At 40.1% G+C, this 25,497-nt stretch overlaps 2 protein-coding genes across 47 annotated transcripts in view; both read left to right on the top strand.

The window, feature by feature from the left end:
• The window catches only part of CAPRIN2 (caprin family member 2), a 43,727-nt gene extending 36,036 nt beyond the window's left edge, over positions 1–7,691 (top strand). For 8 of the 44 annotated variants that reach the window (XM_087873729.1, XM_034403563.2, XM_087873734.1 and 5 more), the window contains 3 exons: positions 401–504; positions 1,121–1,184; positions 3,350–4,216. In XM_087873729.1, the coding sequence (XP_087729855.1) occupies positions 401–504; positions 1,121–1,184; positions 3,350–3,918 (737 nt within the window). In that variant the 3' untranslated portion in view covers positions 3,919–4,216. Of the gene's footprint in view, positions 1–400; positions 505–1,120; positions 1,185–1,864; positions 4,217–5,743; positions 5,836–6,533 lie in introns of those variants that run through there. The other 36 variants (XM_087873715.1, XM_087873714.1, XM_087873713.1 and 33 more) reach the window with 14 other exon arrangements.
• A 1,173-nt stretch (positions 7,692–8,864) lies between these two features.
• The window catches only part of IPO8 (importin 8), a 49,625-nt gene continuing 32,992 nt past the window's right edge, over positions 8,865–25,497 (top strand). For 2 of the 3 annotated variants that reach the window (XR_015728852.1, XM_034403610.2), the window contains exons 1-6: positions 8,867–9,153; positions 15,431–15,512; positions 17,152–17,308; positions 19,765–19,923; positions 20,924–21,080; positions 24,025–24,114. Coding sequence is in view for 2 of the 3 variants with exons in the window: in XM_034403610.2 (XP_034259501.1) it covers positions 9,070–9,153; positions 15,431–15,512; positions 17,152–17,308; positions 19,765–19,923; positions 20,924–21,080; positions 24,025–24,114 (729 nt within the window). In the remaining variant the exon portion in view is untranslated. Of the gene's footprint in view, positions 9,154–15,430; positions 15,513–17,151; positions 17,309–19,764; positions 19,924–20,923; positions 21,081–24,024; positions 24,115–25,497 lie in introns of all 3 variants that reach the window. The other variant, XM_034403609.2, reaches the window with a different exon arrangement.

Below are 25,497 nucleotides of genomic sequence, written 5' to 3'. Positions count from 1 at the left end.
CTTACGCCGAAGAGGTTGCAGAAAAAAATGCTTTTAAAAGCCTCTGAAGATCCCAGTTGAGCCGCACCATCATCAGAGGCTTTTTTTTTTAACTTTTAAATGCGTTTTTTCAGCCGAAGAGGTTGTAGAAAAAATGCTTTTAAAAGTTAAAAAAAAAAAGCCTCTGATGATCACGGGACTCAGCTGGGCATGGGGGAGGGACACAGAGATTTTTGCTACCGGTTTTCCGAACCACCCGCTGCCATCGCTACCGGATCAGGCGATCCAGTCCGAACCGGGAGTATTTCACCTCTGGTGCAGAGTATTACAGTTCTTTTAATACACCAGTAGAGAAAGACACATTTTTAGTATTTAATGGAAATATGAACTGTTTCACACACCAAACAATGTTTTATTCCAGCAGGTTTTGAACCTTACAGAGGATCACCTTCAATCCCTAATGGAACCTATAGCCAATTACAGCTTCCTGGCAGAGATTACTCTTCAATGCAGTATTCTCAGAGGGTAATGACTTGACAAGCTTTGTTACAGATCACTTTACTATAATTTGGCATTCTATGTTCTGTGCAAAAGTCAAAATCAAGCATTAATTCGACATGAGGGATGCTTCATAAAACCTGACAGCATGCTGTGGCTAGTAATTTAGTATGGCTAACAGTAAGTGCTATCTAGAGAAAATAAATGGAGCATAAATAAATAATGATTAATATATCATAGTTTACACCTGGTTTGTATGTCATAACCTATTGATAAATTTTAATTTGGGGTTTATATCTCTGAAATTTGTTCACTTTGCCTATTTGAATATCAGACAGTCTTTCTTATGAATAATATATTTGAAAATAACCCCATCAATTACGTATGCTGGAAAATCAGAGCAAGAATTGGCTGTAGTTTAACATTTACAGGCATATGATATATCCTAATTAAACTAGTGCTAATTAAGGATATTGGATTCCAGATATTTGCCAGGTATCAACAAACGTTTGATGCAGGACATAGCACAGTTCCCTCCCACTCTACTATCCCACTAATGATGACATGAAAAATTCAAGTGACGGTAAGAATGATGTGGTTGCCCTTCACTAAATTCACTAAACACTAAATATTTATTTTCTAGGATATGAATTACCAACCAAACTATAAGCGAGGAGGTATTAATAGTGGCCGAACTAATTCAAGAGGTAAGTTTACTTTTACTTTTAACATGATTTAAAATGTTAGTGTCTGTTAAGTCATGCTGCAGTGCTCAGGTTGCATTCCACTATGATTAATCATTCCAGCACACTATGGATTTACGTGTATTGTTGCCTAAACAGTCAAGTACAGACTTCATGTTCTTAGGCACTTTTATCTGATATATGCCTGGAAAGGAATCTGAGGTGCTTCTGAAGGAATCACTACCCATTCAGTGCTGTTAACAATTTACAGTAATTGCATACATAGGTGCTGATTTTGAACAGTTAATAACTGCTGGGAATTTAAAACTTTTGCAAAGGTTCTTTTCATTAGAGCAGGAAGGAAAATGTCCATCCCCACGTTTCCTCAACAGGGATGACTGATGTTCTTAACTTTTTCTGCTCTTCTCTTCCTCTGAACCACTTCTGCCCAGATTGACATCTACATTTTGTTCTGTGCCTGGAACAAATTGAGCCATTTTATTCAATGTTTGAATGCAAACACTTAAAAAGGATCCATTTGGATTCAGACAACCTGAAATCAGCGATTGCAGGCACAGAACATTTTGCCCATCTGTATTGGAGACTATAAAACAGTCCTTATTTTCAGGCTATTGAAGAAAATATTTAATTCCAGTTTAGCCATATCAACTTTATATAAAATCCTTAAAGCTTCTATGTTTTAGGTTACAGGCAAGAAAACAGACAGGAAGAAAACTGCTCAGCAGGTAGAGCTCGAGGTAGAACACGTGGTAAAAAATACTTCAGAAGAAGGGAATTGAGAAAAACTGAGAAAAATGAGAAAGAAGCAGAGTCTGAAAACAATCTTGTAGTTGCCAAAATGCACCAATTCAGTTAGTGCTGATTAACAATATAGTTGACAGATTGGTAACTTGGTTTTCTACACTAAATAAAAACACATTTTTAAAGATGTGTCTTTTCTTGGAAGTAAGAGCAATACATCCTTACAAAATATATTTCCTATTGTATAATATAATATTTAAGCAGCTATGGTTAGTTGAGTGAGTAAGCAGCCAGTATACATTCATGATAAAATGTAAATACATATAACATTGCAATTCTATCTATGGGTTTTTAGGCATTCTGTTATGTAAACCAATGGGTTGTAGTAATTTGGAGTAAACAGTTCAGTTTCTGTTTTCATGGTCAAAAGTTGTGAGAATTAAGCTTTAATTTGAAGAGCATCATATAACGTGAAGTAGTTCTGGAAATCAAATTTAATAACTCATAATATTCTAGCTGTCTCCAACATAGTATCCTCCAAGTATGTTTTGGATGATAACTTCCAGAATTCCCCGAGCATTTACAGAACAACAGTTTGGGGAATATAATATAACTATACAAAAATTTCTTAATGGCAAATTTATATTTCTCAACATGGTATTAAAGATACTGCAGATGTATTTAAGTCTGGTGTCTAAAATAGATTTAAATTATTTCAATGCTGAACCCATTGCAGAAATATGTTCAATACATATATCACCTCTACTCAACTTTTAGAGAGTGAAGGCTGAAAAACCTGTTTCTAATTTAAACATGCTGGATTGGAGCATAGTTACTTGAGTTGTTTTTAATGAAATAATACTACTCTAAGAGCCTGGATCCACAAGGGACTAATAAGTAAAGTAAGAGCCACTCAAAAGTGGCTAATTTTGTCATTTAAAATGGCAGAGAAGACTTCCTAAAATTTCAACAAATATTGGGGCAGGAAGCATAGTCAAAATTGGAAGTCAGGGAAAATAAAACAACCTAGTAAACTGAAGGATATTCTCAAGTCATGGTTATACTTGTTAATTAACTGTTAAAACCAGAGGTAACACAGTGGTATGTCTCTCAGCCTTAAAAAAACCCAAATTATTCATTTGTGAAACTGTATGTCCTCTTTTCACAATTTGAAAAACACAAATTTGTAAAAACTAGGGATGAACCAGTAACTGGCACTTGTCTAGATGAGCTTTCTTATACATGATGCCATCCATATTATGACTGTGGCTAATATGGGGAATTGTAGTTCCAACAGAATTGGAGATGCTCAGCTGGGGAAGGCTGATCTACTCTATAAATCTTGGCAAACTGAACTTTGAAGACTTCTAAAAATGGATTTCTTAATGGTTATATCAGAACTAACAATTGCTCATGATCTCCAACAGCAGGATGGAACGATTCTTCTCAGGTGAGCAGCCCAGAGCGTGACAATGAGATGTTTAACAGTGGGGAGACTGGGCAGGGTGATTCCCGCAGCATCACTCCTGTCGATATACCTGTGACAAGCCAAGCAGCCACCCTACTACCTGTACACGTCTATCCCCTCCCACAGCAGATGAGAGTTGCCTTTTCTGCTGCTAGAACTTCTAACTTGGCTCCTGGAACTTTAGATCAACCCATCGTGTTTGACCTCTTGTTAAACAATCTTGGCGAAACCTTTGATATACAACTTGGTAGGTTCAATTGTCCTGTTAATGGTACTTATGTATTCATATTCCATATGTTGAAGCTAGCTGTGAATGTACCATTATACGTGAACCTCATGAAAAATGAAGAGGTTTTAGTCTCCGCGTATGCCAATGATGGTGCTCCAGATCATGAGACTGCAAGCAACCATGCAGTCCTCCAGCTCTTTCAAGGAGACCAGATTTGGCTACGCCTTCATAGAGGAGCTATTTACGGAAGTAGTTGGAAATATTCTACCTTCTCAGGATATCTCCTGTATCAAGACTGAACATTAAGCTGCTCCAACGGTTTGGTGAAGGAAGGTGAAAACTGGTGGGCTAGTTTCACACTGCATACTGAATACTAAAGTGGGAAAATGGTGATCTGTTTTACAATGAGTTGGAGTTGGATCAGCACTGATGTGGCACTTTATCAGTTGTGATATAGCCTTGATAGTAAAGCTCTGAATGTTATGTTTGCACTTACTCTTGAACTGTAATTTATTAGCTTACTATGCTACTCAAATTTGCCTCAAGTTTAGGCTATTCGCAACGCCTTGTGCCTAAATAAAAAAAAAATTAATATGCCTTAGTATCAGTGTCTGTGCTACTGTGATAATTCTGGGTCATAATTAACTTTCTGGAGGGCTATTAAGACTTGGCTTGTTCATCCGGGCATTATGCTAGGATAGAACTGAATAAATAAAAGTGTGAATTTAAAGCTAGTGGGATAGTGCTGTGATTGAGTTAATGTGGTGTTGTGAGGTTCAATTGACCAGATTTCATTCTGTTTTTAATTGGACATTATTTTAAGCTGCAAAGGGTTATCACATATAAGATAGGTGGCCATATAAATTTATAAATAAATAAAATAAGATTCCACTGGAAAAGGAAAACAGATCCACACCCAGTTAGGAAGCATGTTCCTTGTATGTGAAAAGTTGCAGATTTAATCCTCCCAAATCTTCTGGTAGGAGGAAGAAATATGATGGCATTCCCTGGAGAATTACTATTAAAAATTAGATGGAACATCCCCCCAATCTGCAACACAACATCATTTTTATTTTTTAAACATTGAAAGCAAGTGGAATATTGAGACTAAGATTCATTTCGTATTTATGTAATTATGTAGAAAATTTGAGTTCTCAACACAACAGCTGCGGGAACATCTCTTGATTTCCAGGATTGGGAAACTAGCACCCCACATAGCAAAACATCAGCTGCAAGCATCATCGTTTCTAAAACTGCTTCTGGCCTTGTATTTATCTGGCAGTAGTTCAGGGCTTAAAGCTATACTTTACTGCCTGGGGGAAAAAAAGGTAAGTTAAGGTGATAGAAATGGGGCAAGCCACCATATAAATGGGCACTGTGACTGTCCATATTAACCATGGTGTGAGACCATAAGATGTTCCTCAAGCTCTAAGTGTGTCCATAAGCCCCAAAAGTTGGAAATCTTGAGTCATTGTCCCTTCTAGTTTTGATGCCAACGCTACAGCAGAAAAATAACCTACAGATAATTAAAAAAATGGGGAAGATGGTAAATCTTTACCCAAACAGGAACGTTGCATCTTATTTTATTAAACCACTAGTTATATTGGTCACTTTGCTTCAGATTTTACACCTTTGTTATAAAACTCTGTTGTTGGAAATGAGTGGCTGTGTCACTCAAGGTATTTGTTAGGAACTGTTGCCCTTGGACATCTGAAGACTAAAGGCTTCAAGATCTGCACTATAGCATCACCATGGAACCACTCTGGAGATAATCACAATTGAGGACTTTATTTGAAACTACCCGAAGAGCAGATTGGAAGAATACCTGTAAGCGGAGATGGTAAATTCTCCTCTGCGTTCTCCAACTTTTCTCTCCAACTTTGGTTCTGTTTTATTCTTGTTCCTGGTATTGGTGTACAAGAACAACTACTAACCATCTAGAAAGTGCCTCTCTCTCCCTCCCTCCCTCTCTCTCTCTCTCTTTCTAAAGTTCCCATTTAATTTGACTCAGCATTTTATAAATTCTAAAAGGCCCTCCTATTTTTCCAAATGACAATTATGTTAGGTGAATTATTTGTGAAGCTTCCATCACAAGCTCTAGCCTTTTCTCTCTCTTCATCAAAGGATTCAGTTGGCTTATGTCCTGAAGGCACCTCCAGATCTTTTTGTGAATGTGTGCGGTATTGAAAAGCTTGCAAACATCTCAATATGGTGAGGTAATAAAACATTTTAAACTTGCTTTGTGTGTTACCCTTTTTTTAAAAAAAAACAAACAGGTTAAAGAATATTAAAGCTATATTTGTCTGACTTACTGAAAGTAAAAAGAAACACATCTGAAACTTGCCTGTTTACGGTGCAATTTTTTTAAACAGTTGGGTTATATTTTTATATAGTAACTTTCCTGCAAGCAGTTTTCTGTTATTAGCAATCCTATTGATAAAATCTTGCAACTAGCAAATCCACAAAAGTTATTCCTGAATTCTAGCTGTATGGAACTGTATCTGGCCCCTTTTGGATGTTCTGAATGTTTGCTTTTTTTTGCAATTGAATATGATCAGGGCTTCACATGGATCCATCTGATAAACAAAATGAATGAAGAAATTTAAAAGTTAAGCACTTGTTTCATTTACTTCCCAAAACCGTTCAATCTGCAGTTTGTCACTGAAAATGTGGTTGGCTTCCTTCAGTAACTTGTTGCATCGCATTTAGCTGCAATAGCATTTTTAACAAATGCTTCCTGTAATTGGAGATCAACCTCATATTGCTGTGCAGGAATTTTGGCCAATTCCTCCATGGTGTATTGTTTTAATTCGATAGCATTCTAGGATATTCTGGTGGAACTGCTGCAGGCCTAAACTTTGATTTAGCAACTCAAGAACACTGAGTTTGTTTTTCTTTATCCATTCTCTTGCAGATTTGCTTGTATGTTTGGGATCGTTCTGTTGCTGCATGAACAACTTCACCTCAACTTTAGCTGTCAGAAAGATGGCCTGATACTGTTCTGAGGAATTATTAAAAGTAGAATTCATGCTTTATTCAATGATACCAAGTCATCCAGAGGTTGAAGCAGCAAAGTATCTCCAAACTATGACATTACCCATGCCTGTGTTTGATAATTGGTATGAGGTTCTTATTGTGGAATGCAGTGTTTGGCTTCCACCAGTTCTAATTGAACCTGTGTGACTTGAAAAGTTCCACCTTTATTTTGCCCATAGAACATTTCTGCAGGAGTCTGGAGATTCATCCAGCTGTTTGGCAAAATTTAAATATTTATGGCTTCTTTCTCACTACTCTGTTTTACACAGTGCTTTTCTAATGGTACCGATCAAAATATGCCCAGATCCTTGGATGGCATTCTAGGGTTCTTTGTGATTTCCTAGCCAGTTCTATTCTATACTCAAAGTGATGAGAGCCACTTTTTTTTTTTTGAAGATTTACAATGATCTCAATTGATCTTAGTTGCAAGATTGTCTCTGGTGAAGCTTCAGAGGATTAAAATGGTTTTGTAGCCTTTTCTGGCAAATGGGTATCACCCATGTTTTACAGATGTATTCAGAAATTTCTTCTGAGGTGAGAGGGATGTGCCTTAGAATTTTTGTGGTGTGAACATCAGTGATGTGGGGCCCTGATCATTAGCCATAATTATGCCCTTCGGTTGAGGGCATGATTTTCTCATACTGTTACACATGGGTTGATTTGTTTATGAAATAAAGGAAACAAGCACCAAACTTTGATGTTCTTTGTTCATTTAGATTATATATCAGTAGGATCTGTAGCTCTGATACAAGTTAAACTGAGCCAAACTTGATCCGAGCTAAAAAGATTGAGAACATCCAAAGGGCCAGATACTTTTAAACTGAATGATATGTTGAAATAAAGAGGCTTCCTGATCTCTCTCTCTAGAATACTGGAAACATTCAAACTCATGTCAGGGATAATGTTGCTGAGCATGGTTGCTACATGTTTGTGTGGATGCTGAATGCACCAGGATCCTGTATTTTATGCAGAACATATTATAGGGTTTTTTTGTGCAGATTTCAGTGCCAGAATTAAATGCTTAAAATCATTTCAATAAGTGTCTCATCGTGTTTTTATTTAGGTAATATGAAAACTAGGTATCAGTTACATAGCATATGAACAATTCAAGAAATCTGTAAATTTAGGTCTTAGCCACCTTAGATGGTGAAAATTAATCCTTTACTCAACATACATGCTGTTTATTGTTCCCCATCCTATATCTGTATTTGTTTTCAATTTTCTAAAAGAATTTTGCATTTGTCTTGTTACATTTAGTACTTTAGTAAGTTATTGATTTTATGTTTTCTAATGTTAGCTACCCTCTCTTGTTTTCCATCAGCTGCAAATTAGCTAAGGTATTCCGCTTCTTCAGGAAAAGAATAAAAATGTTAAAAGTATGCTGAGCCAGCATCCCACTTGGTCCAGTATCACAATCCAATTCAATGAGTTACAAAGGAAAACTCATGACTTTCAAGCCAACTGTGGCTTCTAACATATTTCAGCCAATGTAGAATAACATACGGGAGTTTGGGAACGAAGGGGACTTCCATTTAGCAAATTTACAAAACCCCCTCAAAAAGTGAAACATCTGATTATTGTTAATTGGAATAAAATGAATATGCACATCCTGTAAACAGCCAGTGGGAGAAATTCCCAGGAAGGCTGATTATATATAATCAGTTATATATATATATATATATATATCCCGATTGTTTTTCTAATTCGATAGAAATTTACAGGTAGTCCTCAATTTACGACCATAATTGAGTCCAAATTTGTTAGGTGACACATTTTAAGTTTTGCCCCATTTTACGACCTTTCTTTTCTTGCCAAGAGTTATGTGAATCATCGCAGCTGTTAAGTGAATCTTCCCCCCATTGATTTTGCTTGGCAAAAGGTGATCTTGTGTACTTGGGACAGCGACCGTCGTAAGCACGAGTCCTTGCCCGGCTTCTGAATTTTGATCACCTGATCCTGGGGATGCCACACAGGTGAGCGTGAAAAACGGTCCTGAGTCACTTTTTTCACTGCCTTTTGTCACTTTGAACGGTCAATAAATGAATTGTAAGTCGAGAATTATCCGTATAGGAAAAGACGGGATAAGAGGAAAGCCTGAGCCTCCGGTTTCCCTGCAGGGAATTACGATCCTCCCTCCCTCTCTACCACAGCGAGCAATCCCCGCACCGGCCGCCCAATTTTTTTTTTTCCGTACAGCAACATGGCGGCCGACGTACGGGCGCCGCGAGAACGGCGAGGTGGGGGTTTGGGTTGGGTGGGGAGGTGGGCGCGCGGAAGCCGCAAAGCTTCGTCTTCGCGACAGTTCGGCTGTCGTAAACCGGTGAATGGCTCCTGTGTAGCCAAAGGGGAGAAAGGAGGGAGCCGGCGAGCGTGCGCGGCGGCCGCTGCCTTTCCCGTTGAGGCGCTGAGAGATCATGGATCCCAACCGAATTATCCAGGCGCTCAAAGGCACCATCGACCCCAAGCTGCGCCTGGCGGCCGAGAATGAGCTCAACCAGGTAAGTCCGCGGATGGGCTGCTTGGGCCTCGACCGGGGCGTCGGTGTGTGTGTGTGTGTGTGTGTGTGAAAGGGTCTCCCTTCGCCCCGGAGGGTGTCTCGGTTCTAGATCCGCCGCCGCCGCCGCCCTTTCCGCCCGGCAGCCTCGTCTCCTTCCGACGGAGCGCCTGTCATTGCTTCTTTGCCGACGCCTCGGTGGTGGAGAAAGCCCGCCTTATTCCCCATCTAACCTACTACAGCCCGTAAGGAGGTTGTGTGAATCCAAGTTAGTTTAGGGTTCCGTGTTTCAGGCGCATCCAGATCTTCCTTGCCGCTTTCACGTTGTGCAAAAGGGCACAAAAGGACCGGGAGACACTCAGGAGCTGAAGAAACGGAGGCGCCAGATGAGACAAAAAGAGAAACTTGTATGCAGCAGCTGAATCTGATTCGCCCCCCAATTTCTCCCTCTGCTGCCCACGACGCCTCTTCTTCTTTAAACTTACTACCTTCCACATTTTCAGGGTTTTATTCAGCTCCCATCCACCGCAGCTTTCTTTCTTTTCCCTCCTTCCTTAATATTCAATCAGGGTTCATCTCTTTCTAGAACCGCCTCATGCCAGTCATGAGTTCCTGTATTCATTTCTCATTTATTCGCTGCCCATTTCTGTATGATTTACTCATTGTGCTAAATACGCTGCTTCTTCCTGTTCCCACTGCATTTCCGTTATATTCAGGGTTTGTTTCTCCTGACTACCCAACTCTCATTTCTTTAAAAAAAGAAACCCTTCCTCACAGCAGATTACATACTATGCATTGTCTTTCTGCCACCATTTAAGCATACTAAAATTTCTCAAGCCATTCCCGCCTTTGTTAAACATTCGACCAAGGTACACAATTGCATGTATTTACTCTAGCTTATTGTTGTTTGTGTTGCATTCATTTTCTCTTACGTTTTCTCAAACCTTTGTCTTTCAACCAGTAATACTTAGGTCCATATTGCAGCATGCAATCTGTGATACGCTGTAAGTCATTCATGTTCTTAGCGAACATCTTTGGTATGGTCTGTTTACAAAAGTATACAGATCTCTCTTAAATCTTGATCTATCTCCTACCCTCAAAACAATGCTATAGAGCACTGCACACTAGAACAACTAGACACAAGAACAGTTTTTTCCCGAATGCCATCACACTGCTAAACAAATAATTCCCTCAACACTGTCAAACTATTTACTAAGTTTACTATTACTATTAATCTTCCTATCACCCATCTCCTCCCACTTATGACTGTATGACTGTAACTTTATTGCTTGTATCCTTACAATTTATATTGACTGTTTCCTAATATGATTTGATTGCTTATTTGTACCCTATGACTATCATTAAGTGTTGTACCTTATGATTCTTCATGAACGTATCTTTTCTTTTATGTACACTGAGAGCATGTGCACTAAGACAATTCCTTGTGTGTCCAATCACACTTGGCCAATAAAATTCTATTCTGTTCTGTTCTGTTCTATTCTATTCTGTTCTGTTCTGTTCTGTTCTGTTCTATTCTATTCTATTCTATTCTATTCTATTCTATTCTATTCTATCCTATCCTATCCTATCCTATCCTATCCTATCCTCTCCACTCCACTCCACTCCACTCCACTCCACTCCACTCCACGGCAGGACGAAAGTCTCTTCCGCATGTTTCCAACCAATACGGTCTTGAGCTTTCCTTTGCCAGTTGGGCCAGCAATACTTGCTGATGTCATCACTCTATCTTGTTTTAGGCCTCTTTTGTGGATGCTTTTTATCATCTGGAATCCATTTTATGACTGCCTTAGTCCACCTGCTTCTTACTATGTGACCAGCCCATTTCCATTTCAATTCTTTTACTCTTTTGAGGGCATCCTATATTTTCATTCGTTCTCTAATCCATGTGCAGATCTTTCTAGTTTGTCTTGTGGTACCAAGCATGTATTTTTCCATGGCTCTCTGCACCATTCATAGATTTTGTATTCATTGTGAAGTTAGTGTCCATGTTTCGTTGGCATATGTTAGACTAGGTAGCACACTATATTGATCTATAAAAGCATTAAACCACCAAGGGGACATCATCCATCCATCTATTTCTTTACTCTCTGCTTAGAGCTGAACCATTCACTAATCATTTCGTTTATTCTCAGGAATTGGTTTGTTTTCATCATACATTGCCATTATTACATTCAACAATCTCCATCTCCATATTCATGCAAAACATTCCGTAATTCAAATCTATTTACATGATCAACAAGTTATTTCCCTCACATTCATATATGACCTACTGAAAAACAAACAAAAAAAATGACCTGAAATAAAGCAAAACTCTATTTCCCAAATTTTGTTCATTGATACGATCTTTCTTGGAGCCTTCAATCAGAACTTTGCAACATTATTTCCAGGCATACTTAACAAACTAATTCTCTGGTAGTTTTGCATTTACTCTTGTCTTTGTACTGTATAAGGGAACTTTAACATCATCCTTTCTGTTGTTCTATTGATATAGCTGCCTCACATGCACATCCAATATCACATAGCTACTTCATAAACTGGGCACACCCATAGTTTAATATTTCACCTGTTAATTTCTCCAGCCTTACAATGGTTCAACTTTGTCATAGCATTTACAACTTCCTTCTCATTTTTTTTTTTGGGGGGGACACAAATATTTATGGTCTTTGATTCAGTTCTACTCTTTGATACAGGAGTCCCCAATCCCTGAGCTGAAGACTGTCAGCGGTCTGTGGCCCACCATGAACTGGTCGTGCAAGTGAGCAAAACCCCATTCGCACATGCGCAAGATACAGGCTGCAGTCCCCATCTGTGGTGATCTTGGAGCCTAGGAAAATAAAATCTGTCACTACCTCCATTTCTTCCCCATCTATTTGCCAGGAATTGAGAGGGCCGGATGCCATGATCTTAGTTTTCTTAACTAAGAAAACTTAGTTTTGCACTCTCCTTCCCCAGCATCAAGAGGCTCTTTAGTTCCTCTTCACTTTCTACCATTAGAGTGGTATCATCTGCATATCTGAGGTTGTTGATATTTCTCCTGGCAATCTTAATTCCAACTTTTGATTCATCTAGCCCTGCCTTTCTCATGATGTGCTCTGCATATAAGTTAAATAGGCTGGGCGACAGTATACAGCCTTGCCGGACTCCTTTCCCAATTTTGAGCCAATCAGTGGTTCCGTGTCCAGTTCTCACTGTTGCTTCTTGACCCACATATAGGTTTCTCAAGAGACAAATAAGAGACAAATTGCACCTTTAGACATTGATAAATATTTTTGGCTTTCTTCTGTCTTTCTTTCTGGTTGCACTTTGAAAACAGGGCTGCATTTATCCTCAAATGTACATTGTCCTGAATATGTAATGCTGTAGAAGCATTAAATTAATATAAAGGTGTGATAGATATCTGCATGGACTGAAATGTGTCCTTAGTATGTTACAGCTCCAATTGTTTAGTTTTATCAATTAAATAATGAAATGTATTGTTTTAAACCTCTCTTTTTCTTAAGTTTGGCCTCTTATTAAAATTACAGTAGCATCTTTTCCATGTTATAGTATATGTAGTTGCACACAGCCTATATTATGTGGCATATAAAGGGAGTAATATCTACACTTCTACGCTAACCTTGTCTTAGATCAAAATGTCAGACCTTAGTTGATTCTTGAATGACTCCAGGGCTGTAGATTAGACTGGAATTTGTTTTAACCTGTTCTGGTCATAACCCTTAAAAAATAATGGCTAATCACTTTCCTATTGTTGTCATAAAAATTGCATGTTCATGAAGTCATCAGGTCAACTCAACCCAAGTCACTCAACCTTTGAGTCAAGGTTGACTCAAAGAAAACTTCAGTTTGTAGTCTGCGTGGGGTGCTGTCCAGGAGAACCTAGTGCTGATGCATTGACACTTCTTTTAGGTTTCCATTATGCATAATTTCATTTTGCAGAGCAATTTGCATGATGGCAACCTGAAGAATTAATTGAATTGAGCATCTCCAAGAAATGCCAGTCTCATTGTCTTCTGGAAAAACAAGGGCCTTGGTTAGACAATATAATATTCTAAACCCAATTTGTTAAGCACATTGCATCACAAGACATTTAGATTATAATAAGATAAGGTGAATGAGATAGTAAAATATCCTCTACAATAAAATTGGTCTTCTGTCCCATAGGAATAAATTGAAACTAAAACTGAAATAGTATAAAGTTTACATTCAGTCTCCCTATTGAATTTTAAGCTAAAATAACTTGGCTGAACTTGGTTTCTATATCTATAAAGTTGTTTATAGCTATAGAAACTTACAGGTAGTAAATAATGTATGCCATTGGTTCTATAAATTATGAATCAAATTAACATATGAATGCTATCATCCAAATTTTGGATGTGGCACTATTCCATGTATAAGATTGTAATGCAGGAATGTTTCCAATTAGAATTAAATTCTTTGTTTGTCAGACTGTAGATTTTCTTGCCCATATTTCAGTACTTGTACCTGATTTATCTGTGCCATCTATTTGTTACATTCTTTCAAAAGTATATAATAATGAAATAGAAAATAAAGAAGAAAAAATAGAATAAAACTGGTTGGCCTATTCTGTGAGAGACCTAGTAACATTTGAATTTGCTACTGACTGGAAGGCAGGAGACCCCCCCTAAAACATAGGATATTTTAATATCCCACAGTTCTACATTTTAATATACTACATTTGTTTTCATTTAGAAAAAGTTAGCTTAGTTTGTACTTGGCAAAACACTCATGGACTGATTTTTGTAATGTTAGAAAGTATATTTTGCTGAACAGTGGCAATCCAGAATTTCTGTTGGATGTCTTTGAGCCAAGATCTTCTCTAGGGGCTTAGGATCTGAATACATAAAATCAGCATAGCGTTTCATGTTAACTCTTATATATACATACCAGTAATTACATGCTGTCTAAAGTAAATAAATGAAGACACACAAACTTTAAATCCATAGCAGTTTTAAGTTTATGACTCCCTCTGTCCCCCTCTACGGTTACATGCATTCCAAAAGTGGCCTCTTGTGACCATCGGAAGCAGAACTTTCAAAGGGGGACTTTGCAAAATGCATTTGGCTCAGTGTGTTTTTTTCCCTATGGCTGCCCAGATTATCTGCACCTGGTTGTAGAAAGCACATCTGGTGGGCCAGCCAACAAAGTGAAGTGGCTCTGCATGCAGCTCTGAGACATCTGTGTCCAACTTTGCAGAAGATCTGATGAACCATTCCCAACCCCCATCCTTAAAATGAGATAAAACTGGACTGGAAACGAGGGAGTTAGTGGGGATTTTAAGAGTGGGAATTGTAATAGTTTGCTTCCTGGTAGCCTCCCTCTTTTTCTCCTTTCTTTATTAATGAACCAGCATACCAGCCATGTGCCTTATCCATTAAACCATTCTGCTGCTGAATTTCAATGGCATTACCGTGGGGACGCGTGAGGCAGTGGTGGGTTCCTCCCGGTTTGGCCCGGTTCTCCCGAGCCGGAGCGGTGACGATATGACGTCACTGAACCGGTTCTCTGTTTAAACTCTTGCCACGGGGCTTCAAAGGGCCGCCCTACAGCTGATCAGTGTTAAAAGAAAACAAATGAGTAGACCAGTGCCTGCAAAAATACATGAGTAGATCAGTGCCTGCAAAAATAAATGGGTAGACCAGTACCTGCAAAAATACATGAGTAGATCAGTGCCTGCAAAAATAAATGGGTAGACCAGTACCTGCAAAAATACATGAGTAGATCAGTGCCTGCAAAAATAAATGAGTAAACCAGTACCTGCAAAAATAAATGGGTAGATCGGTACAGCTCTGCAAGCAGATAAAAGCCTGGTAGACCAGTACCTCTGCTAAATCCTAAATAATTGTCACATGACCATCAAGCCATGCCTACAAAATAAGCCACGCCCACAGAACCGGTAGTAAAAAAAAATAGAATTTTTTCACCCCTGGCGTGAGGGCTACATGTAGGGTTGGGTTGTTGATTCCTGTTGTATAAGATGAAAACAGACAATGTCAAGTGAATGTTTTAGTATTAAAAGTGCTGCGGATAACAGATTGGATATTAAATTCCTGACCTGCTTTGGAGACCTCCGCAGCAAAAGAAAGCAGAATTGCTTCTTAATCTTAAAACCACACAGTCTTTGTTGAGTCTAACTCAATTATTTTTCAATAGGAGAGCGATGCTTAATTCTCTGTTAATAACTGAAGTACCTTAAAACTGCTATCTATACTTTGCCGACTAACCTTTTATATCCCTTTCAGTCCTACAAGATAATAAACTTTGCTCCCAGTCTGCTGCAAATCATTGTTTCTGATCAAGTGGAATTCCCAGTCAGGCAAGCAGGTAGGTGAAGTTCTGCAGCTTGCCTCCTATTTATTATGCTTAGAACTGAGGGGTTAGTAAACAAATTGAAATTATACTTTTAAAAAAACCTATTTATTTATTTATCTATTTGTTTCAGTTTATGCTGCCTGACTTCAAATGACTTCAGGCAGTTTACAATTTACCAAACAATAGAAAAACTATACAAATAAGAGACCACAAAATCGAAAAGCAGGGGTGAAAAAGAACAAGATGGTGAACCTTGCAGAAACCCCAGACCATCCTACCAACATCTAACATCCAACAGAGGGGCTGAAGCCACCCTAGTCCAGGGTCTGGGAAAGCAACTTTATGGGTTGTTTTATAGAGGGGTTCCCAACCTTTTCCATTCCCCCTCACCCCTAGAATGCTTCTGATATATTCTCGCATCCCTTACAAAAGTAAATAATTATATGCATGTAATTATGCGTATACACTATAATTTTGAAATTTCTAAACCCAAGTTTTTGCACCCCATGGAATATCATCTCGCACCCCCGGTTGGGAACCCCTGTTTTATAGGGTATATATGGCCCTCTGGGAGGCCAACAGTATGGGAGCCATCTTGATCTCAAGGGATACCTCAGTCCGATAAAAAGCCCATTTTAGGGATATTAATTTTCTGAAAATGGAAATGCCATTCTTGATTATTATTGCTAATAGCTGCTGGTAGATCTATACCAGTGATAGCTAACCTTTTTGCCATCGAGTTCCAGGAAGGAGGGAGAGGGGTTGCATGCGTGCCCACGCCCATATTTCTATGCGCCCCACGCATGTGCGTGTGACCCCCACGGTGGGCCTGGTAGGCCCGTTTTTCTCTCTCCATAGGCTCCAGAGCCTTTCTAGGAGCTTGGGGAGGGTGAAAATGGCCTCCCCCCCGGAAGCCCTCCGGAGGCCAGAAACAGCCCATTTGCCAACTTCTGGCAAACAGCCCGTTTTTCGCTCTTCCCCAGGCTCCAGAACCTTTCTAGGAACTTGGGGACCGGAAGTCGGCAAACGGGCCGTTTCCGGCCTCCAGAGGGCCTCCGGGGTAGGGGGAGCTGTTTTCGCCCTCCCCAGGCTCCTAGAAAAGCTCTGGAGCCTGGGGAAGAGCAAAAAATGGGGCTTCCGGTCCCAAATGGGCCGTTTCCGGCCTCCAGAAGGCCTCCTCGGGGTGGGTGGGAAAGGCTGTTTTCGCCCTCCCCAAGCTCCTAGAAAGGCTTTGGAGCCTGGGGAGAGAGAAAAATGGGCCTTCCCTACCACCACCCCAAGGCCCTCCAGAGGCAGGAAACAGCCTGTTTCCCTATTTCCGGTGGCCAGAAGGCCTGAAAATCAGCTGGCTGGCGCGCGCATGCGTGCCAGAGCTGAGCTTGTGTGTGGTGGCACGCGTACCATAGGATCACCATCACGGATCTATACTTTATGTATTGGGTTATCTCTTTCTAAATGTCATCTACATTTGACGATTTCACTACCAGGATTTAAGTTCTTAGTTTCTTGCATGTCCGTTGGTCTTGAATTGTTATTCTTCTTACAGGTGGCCCTAACTCTTGTTTAAAGCTAGATTTATCAACAGCCCTTTTTATGCATGTCTCTCTCCCTCTCTTTCTCTCCCCTCCTTTACTTCATTCTTTAAATACAGCTGCTATTTACTTGAAAAACATGGTGACACAATACTGGCCAGACCGAGAGCCCCCGCCAGGAGAAGTGATATTTCCATTCAATATTCACGAAAATGATCGTCAGCAGATTCGGGATAATATTGTAGAAGGAATTATTCGTTCTCCAGACTTAGTGAGGTATGTCGAGGTTCACACTGGGACAGGCCCCAGAAAGTCCTGGATTTTACACCAAGGAAAGCATATGCTTCTTTTTAGAATAAATTGAGGATATTTAAATAAAACTTAAATAGATGTTTATTCAGCGTAGTGTTGTTTTGAAAAATAGTATTTTGAAGGGGTATCAAATTATAAAAGCATATAATGAGCCAAATGAATCACTTCTGAAATTGTTCTTATGTGGAAACGTATTCCAGAACTTTTTCTAAATGAGATGATTATAACAATTTCTTAGAAATCTATGTAGAGAACTGTTGGGATAGAAAAAGGGAAGAGTGTAATTATAGTTCTTAAAATATGCCTCATTCCTTGTATGACATCAGGCCAAAATTGTTTTCCAGATAAAGCTAGGAGAGTAGAAATTTAAAATATCTTATTGTACAAAATACTGCAAATAATTCAGCAGGAAATGCCTTAAGACTTCAGAATCATATATCCAACACATATAATAAAATCAGAGTTGGAAATAACTAAGAGGTCATCTATTCCAACTACGTGCAGCCTGCAGGATTCACTACACCATCGCCAATAGATAATTATCCAGCCTATATTTCAGGGGCGAAATCCTACCAGTTCGGACCGGTTTGGGCGAACCGCTAGGGATCTTGGGCATCAGTTTGCCGAACCGGTAGTAATTACCCCTCCTTGGCCCCACCCACCCCTGGCCGGTCGCTGCTCACCTCTTCCGGCCACTTGATATTCCACAGAATTCAATGTTAAAATGCAGCAGAGAGAACGCTAACTTTTCTCCCTCCATTCAGAACGGAGCTGCTGCAGCCTGTCTCTTTAAGGTAGTCCCCAGGAGGGAGGGGGCCAGGAGGGAACCATAAAGGGAGCAGCAGCTCCATTCTGAATGGAGGGAGAAAAGTTAGCATTCTCTCTGCCACAGAATTCAATGTTAAATGCAGCAGAGAGAATGCTAATTTTTCTCCCTCCGTTCACAACGGAGTTGCTGCAGCCTGTCCCTTTTAAGGTAGTCCCCAGGAGGGAGGGGGACAGGGGCGGGAGCAGCTGGAATGGAGCCATTTTCATGAAAGGCAGGAAAATGGGGAGGGGATTTTCCTGCCTGTCATCCATTCCACAATCTCAGCATAGACTGAGGGAAGGATGGTAGGTAGGAATATTCCCCTCCCCATTTTCTTGCCATTCGTGACAAGGAGTGGCTGGGAGGGGAGGGGCCGGTGAGGAGCCTCTCGAGTGAGTGATGTCGAGTTGGCCATGCCCACCCAGTCACATGACCTCCCCCCAACAAACCACGCCCACAGAACCGGTAGGGGAAATTTTTTAATTTCACCCCTGCTATATTTGAAACCTCCAGTTTCAAGCACAGAATATCCTGGGTTTGGAAAAGTTTATCTGCTTCTGGATTGTTTAAGTGAGAATATTGTCTGAAAGATGGGAAATCTTACTGTCATTATTTCCAAAGACATTTATAGTTGTACATCTTGACTTTTGCATCTGGTGAATATTAATTTGAATATATTATTTATTATTTAATAAGTGTGGGAGCAGAGAGGAGGAAGGAGTGATCCTTTCTTAACAATTAACAGCCCATGTTGAATTTTTTTTGGCCTATTCTTTAAAATAGGTCCCCAGCTACGGGGCCACAGTTCACTACTGGGCCGTGGCCCATTTGGAACCAGGCCATGGAAGCGGCAGGTGAGCATGGGCACATTTGCACAAGTGATAGGCATGTGTCCACCGCTCGTGCAAATGGAGCTGCGCCATGCTTGCCCACCATTCAATGCGGAACCATTCTCTCTCGCCCCCACCCCCACCCCTGATTGGTCCGAAAAGCCAGAAAGGTTGGGGACTACATATCTGATCTTGCATATACTAACTGCAACTAGAATTGTATTTGCGCAACAATGGAAAAATGATGAGGGGAATGTAATTAAGAAAATATTAGAATGTGCAGAAATGGATAGACTAACGCTTACTATTAAGGAGAAAGAAGAAACTGAATTTTTTTTTGATATGGGACGTATTTTATCAGTGGCTAGATAACAGAAACAGAAGTTTAAAAGGAGGCGATATAAAAAGAGGAAATGTTAAAGTGGAGAGTTGTTAAAGAAGATGATGTTAAGTATTATTGTTATTATATTATTATGTTATTATACTATCAATATTATGGTGATGAATATCACAACAAAGATATGTAATATGACTATTTAAATATAACCGTACCCAGACCACACACTGTTTGATGAAAATTGAATGTTATATAAATAAAACAAATAAAACATTAAGAAAAGAGAAGAAAAGAAAAGAAAAGAAAAGAAAAGAAAAGAAAAAGATGCATGCATTGTTTCTGGTGTTGTGTAATTCAGGAGTTGATGAAGCAGGTCCTTTCTCAGATCCTCTTTCTGTTTTTGCCTTCACTCCATCCTTTCTCAGTCTTCTTTTTTTTCCCCCAGAGCCCAGCTGACAATGTGCCTTCGTGCTATTATTAAGCATGACTTCCCAAGTCACTGGACAGCAGTGGTGGACAAGATTGGGTTTTACCTACAGTCGTCCAATAGCGGAAGCTGGCTTGGAAGCCTCTTGTGCCTGTACCAATTGGTAAAAACCTATGAGTAAGTGGATCTTCCTCAAGGAGAAGATGACTCTCCTAGCAGTCTAGAAATAACCTCCTAGTTCATGAGTGCATCTTCCTGGTTTCTTGCAAAACTAGCTTTCTAATCGTGTAAAGCAGGGGTGTTAAACTCAAGGCCCGGGGACTGGATCTGACCCGCGGGATGCTTAGATTTGGCCTGTGAGAATGCCCTGGAAACAGCAAAGGACTACCCTGCGGTGCCTCTGCCAGAGAAAACGGACTGACTGGCATGTGGCCCTCCCGAGCTCCGTTTTTGCTGGCAGAGGCTTGCAGGAGGTTGTCGCAGACGAAAATGGAGCTTGGGAACCCATTTTCGCTGGCAGAGTGCTCGGGTCACCACAGGCACCCCCAACACAAGTGACATCGAGCTGACCACGCCCACCCTGGCCACGCCCACCCCTGAAGTCAAACACAACCCCGATGCAACCCTTAATGAAATGGAGTTTGACGCCCCTGATGTAAACATATACAGGTGGAGACTGGAGGATGTCGTTCACCCAGAGGAAAGCATTTAATTTGGGGGGAAAATCCTCACACAAAGTAAAATATTGTATGAATGAGAATCTAATTCCTGGAAACTCAAACTTTCCCCTTTTTACCTATAATAGATTTTCTCCAGGTAAATTTAGGGAAATTTGAACACCCAAACAATGAGAGATCAAGTGAAATGGGTGACTCAGTTGTAAGTTTCTGTATCGGACCTGCAATCTCATATCTTTTTATTTACTCTGAGGCTGTGTTCCAAAATGCCACTGATCTGGGGTGCTAAAAATGGTTGAAATGAACCCTAGTGTGCTGCACTAGGAAAATTAAAATAGCTTCTCCTTTCTGTTTTATTTGGATTTATTGTATTGTCCTGTGGAGATGAGAGGAGGATTACAACAGGTACCAGTTTCATTTTTTAAAAAAATCAAAACGAAGCAAAATGCAACAAGTAAACTTTACTTCTGAAATGTGTTCGGTTCTGATTCCTTCCATAGATATAAGAAAGCTGAGGAACGAGAGCCTCTCATCGCCGCAATGCAAATATTCTTGCCTCGAATTCAGCAGCAGATGATCCAGCTTCTTCCTGACAACTCCCATTATTCTGTGCTTCTTCAGAAACAGATCTTGAAAATTTTCTATGCACTTGTTCAGGTATGGACCTGTATACTGAAAGCAGCAACAGTAAGAAGAATTCCCAAAAAACAACAATCCCTTTTTGGAATTGTGACCTACAGATGCATATTTTGAAGTATGCATTTATTGATTTCAGGGCAACTCCTTTCCAACCCATGTGTTTAATTTTTAGAAGTACAGCATTTGATTTAAAAATGTGGTAATGAGGCTGTATCTTATTTATTTACTGATTAGATTTTTATCATGCCTTAAATAACTCAGGGCAGCGAACATACCTAGTACTCCTTCCTCCTCCTCTTTTACCCTACAACAACAACCCTGTGAGGTGGATTGGTCTGAGAGAGAGTGACTGGCTCAAAACCACCTTTCATGGCTAAGGCAGGACTAAAACTCAGTCTCCCAATTTCCAGGCCAGCACCTTTACCATTACACCAAATTGGCTCTCTTCCAAACATCTTCCAAACATTTATTTATCGTTTACACTGAATTTTAGAATAGAATAGAAGAATAGAATAGAATAGAATAGAATAGAATAGAATAGAATAGAATAGAATAGAATAGAATAGAGTTCTTTATTGGCCAAGTGTGATTGGACACACAAGGAATTTGTCTTTGGCGCATATGCTCTCAGTGTACATTAAAAAAATACATTCATCAAGAATCACAAGATACAACACTTAGTGATAGTCATAGGATACTAAATATGTGATCAAATCATACTAGGAAACTAAATAAAACAATATAAATCGTAAAGATACAAGCAACAAGGTTACAGTCATAAGTGGGAGGAGATACGTAATAGGAAGGATGAGAAGAGTAATAGTAATACAGTCTTAGTAAATAGTTTGACAGTGTTGTGGGAATTAGTTGTTCAGCAGAGTGATGGCATACAGGAAAAAAATGTCCTTATGTCTAGTTGTTCCGGTGTGCAGTGCCCTATAGCATCATTTTGAGGGTAGAAATTGAGACAATTTAAAGCAGTTTTTTCCATCAGAAGAAAAGGGTGCTCTTTTGAGTGATATTTGCCAGCTGGGTCCAAGGAAAAGATTTTCTTGCTATAACCTGCAGAACTTCCTTTGTGTTTTGGGGTTAATACTTTTTTAGTCCTGATCTATGCACCAAAGAAAATATGTAAGAACTATACAAGTATACATTTAGGGTTTCCTTTGGAACAGAATGGGAATAGGTTACAGAGATTCCATACTGCTGTTTTTAATGAAGCTGAGGTTTTGTGCAAATTAGAGACAGCAGATTGCATACGATTGTTGTAGAAATTTTTCATGGGCTTCCAGGAGATAGGCTTGTTTTGTTATTAATACTTGTTAAATGTATATACACTCCCATCTCATTCACATGACTTGGGGCAGCTAACAACTAAAAAAACAATAAAAATGGTAAGTAAAACTACAGGTAGTCCTTGGCTTATGGCCCAACATTTCTGTTGCTAAGCGGCACATTTCCTAAGTGAGTTTCACCCCATTTTATGAACTTTCTTACACATTTGAATTTAGTGGTTGCTAAATGAATATGGCTTCCCCACTGTTTTTGCTTGTTAGAAGGTCACAAAAGGGACGTGACCCTACCACCCTGCAACTATCCTAAGAATAAATCAGTTGTCAAGCATCTGAATTTTGATCATGTGACCATGGGGATGCTTCAGTGATCATAAGAGCGAAAAAACCTTTTTTCAGTGCCGTTGTAACTTCAGATGGTCACTAAACAAACAGTTGTAAGTGGAGGACTACTGTATCACAAAACGATTCCAATAGTTCCATGTGCTGCTTCCAGTCCTGAATGTTGTTTTATTTCTGGACTGAAGTTTTAACCTTGTGGAGATTATTGCAACTTCATTTTCTATTGTCTAAAATGGTACAGCAAAATCTGCCTCTTCCAGGTCTTTAGAAAAGGCTCGGTAGGTAGATAAAAATGCCATAATCCAGTCTAAACATCTGGCTGATGGGGCAACTAATCATAATAATAATTTTATTAGACGAAGGTACATTTTCTCATCCTTGCCTCAGTTTGCAAACGCATATTTTAAACTTGCATTTTAAATGTTTTCTCAATATTCAGTGTGTTTCGCTTATATTTGGTGGGCATTCCATAAGAGAGGAATTAAATGAGAGCAAAAGAATGTCCTGGGATGGAATAATCCACAATAGCAATCCTGTCTTTTTTTTTTTTCCTGTCCTTGTTGCTGATTATGTGTAACTATTAACTCACTGTTATAACAAAAAGCCAATCCCAAGCCTTTTAGCACGGAAAAAAATTGAGATGATAACTGGCTGCTTCCAATGGCTAACTAGCTGGCTATCATAGTATATAGGTTTCAAAGACAACAAAGAAATATTGTATTTTTCGGAGTATAAAATGCACTTCCCTCCCCCTAAAAATGGGTGAAAATTTCGGTGTGTCTTATACACCGAATATTGCGGGAGGGGGAGGGTGGTTGGTGTGGCGCCGATCAGCTGTTCTAGAATGGGCGGTGGTGGTGAATGGGCTGCGCCGAATGGGCTGCAGCATCGGCGAATGGGCGGTGTCAAATGGGCCACGGCAGTGGTGAACGGGCTGCGCCAAACGGAGCGTGGCAGCAGCAGCGAATGGGTGGCGGCGAATGGGTGGCGGCAAACGGGCGCGGCAGCAGCAAATGGGCCGCAGCAGTGAATGGGTGGCGGCGAATGGACCAGATGAATACCTGATCGATACTGGGAGGCAGAAGCAGATTTTTTTTTTCTTGTTTTCCTCCCCAAAAAATGTAGGTGTGTCTTATAGTCCGGCGCATCTTATACTCCGAAAAATATGGTAGTCTCTGGTCATTGGAGGTTAAAAAAAAGAGTCTTGCAGCTTCCAGTTAATACATTGTCTAAATTGTCTGTATATTTTGTAATATACAGTCAGGGACTGTATAGTTTAGGTATTCAGCGATATTGATTTTCTCTTTTTCCTCCTCTTTTAACTTCAGTACGCTTTGCCACTTCAGCTGGTGAATAACCAAACGATGACTCAGTGGATGGAGATTTTCCGGACTGTCATTGACAGAAGTGTGCCTCCTGTAAGGTTTACATTACTGGACAGCTTTAATATCCTTTGAGCGCTTTGGCAAAAAAGGGAAGTTTAGGGTTGAGGAACATTTTTATCCAACTATATGGAGGGCTTGTTCTGCTTTTGCCATGTTCTTGTACTTTAAAAGAAGGCGTTAAGGAGGAAGTGGAGCCATTGCTCACACTCCCTTGCTTTTCGCTCAGCAAGAATATCATGTGCAAAAAGCGAAGCAGTTTGGAATCTAGGTATGTTAAATTGTGGTTCTGACTAAGGTTATTAAACACTGCAGTGCCTGGATCATGCAGGTCTACTTTTCTCTTTGACCATGCTTTCTCTGGCTCCCACGCTGGGAAGAGGTGCCTGCTGGTGGTAGATGGGAATATAATTGTTACATTACCTATATGAGAGCTTATTTTATTGGTTGAAAATAGGGGTGGGCAACCCATAAGCCTTTTACGACTCCATCTCCAGATTGTGCTGCTGAAATACGGCAACAAGATGGCTAATTGTCATCTTGCTTTGGCCTATTTTGGGGATGGGCTTGGAGTATTGAGAGTGGGTGTGTGAGAAGCTGGTCTACCAGTCCTACTCTTAAACACTGAAAAACCAAGCCCCTCCATTTTGACTCCATGGTTTCAGGAATATCGCTGTAGCACAGAATGGCTTCCTGCAGCTCTGGAGAAAGTTCTTGCTACTCACCCCTGACAAACTGAGTTTAAAACCTGTGGATCACTTTATATGAATGGCATGCCTCCTTAAGAACACGCAAAGATAAGATCCTGTTAACAATAGGCCCTTGTCAGCACAACAATTTGAAGGTCTCTTTCTAAGCTTCTTTCTAAGAGCTGTGATGGTGCAGTGGTTAGTTTGCAGTATTGTAGACCAACTCTGCATTCCATTGCCAGTAGTTCGATCCTGGCCCTCTCAAGGTTGACTCAGCCTTCCGTCCTTCTGAGGTCGGTAAAATAAGAACCCATATTGTTGGGGGCAATATGCTGACTTTGTAAACTGCTTAGAGAGTGCTGTTAGAGAGAACACTATGTGCTCTCTAACATAAAGAGAGCACTCTCTCTAACATAGAGAGAGCACTATGTAGTGGTATCTAAATGCTATTCATCATCATCTCCTTTTAATAACCCCATAATCCCTTGCGGGATGGAGTCTGGGCAACTGAATGGAGCTGAGTGTTTACTGGCCAGATGCCCTTCCTGTTGCCAATGCGTAATTTTATTCAGCAGATATATTCTCAGTGTGCCCAGAGAGAAATATCTGCCTCTACCTAGGATCGAACCCACAGCCTCCTGTTTGTGAGGCGAGAGCTCCACCTCTAGGCCACCGCATCACTCAGGTATCTAAATGCTATTGCTAAATTGTGTCTCGAGGCTATGAAGGC

This window comes from Pantherophis guttatus, chromosome 7 (assembly GCF_059756535.1).
Source record: "Pantherophis guttatus breed Tessera chromosome 7, ASM5975653v1, whole genome shotgun sequence".
Taxonomy (NCBI): Eukaryota; Metazoa; Chordata; class Lepidosauria; order Squamata; family Colubridae; genus Pantherophis; species Pantherophis guttatus.
This window is presented reverse-complemented; position numbering and strand designations above follow the sequence as displayed.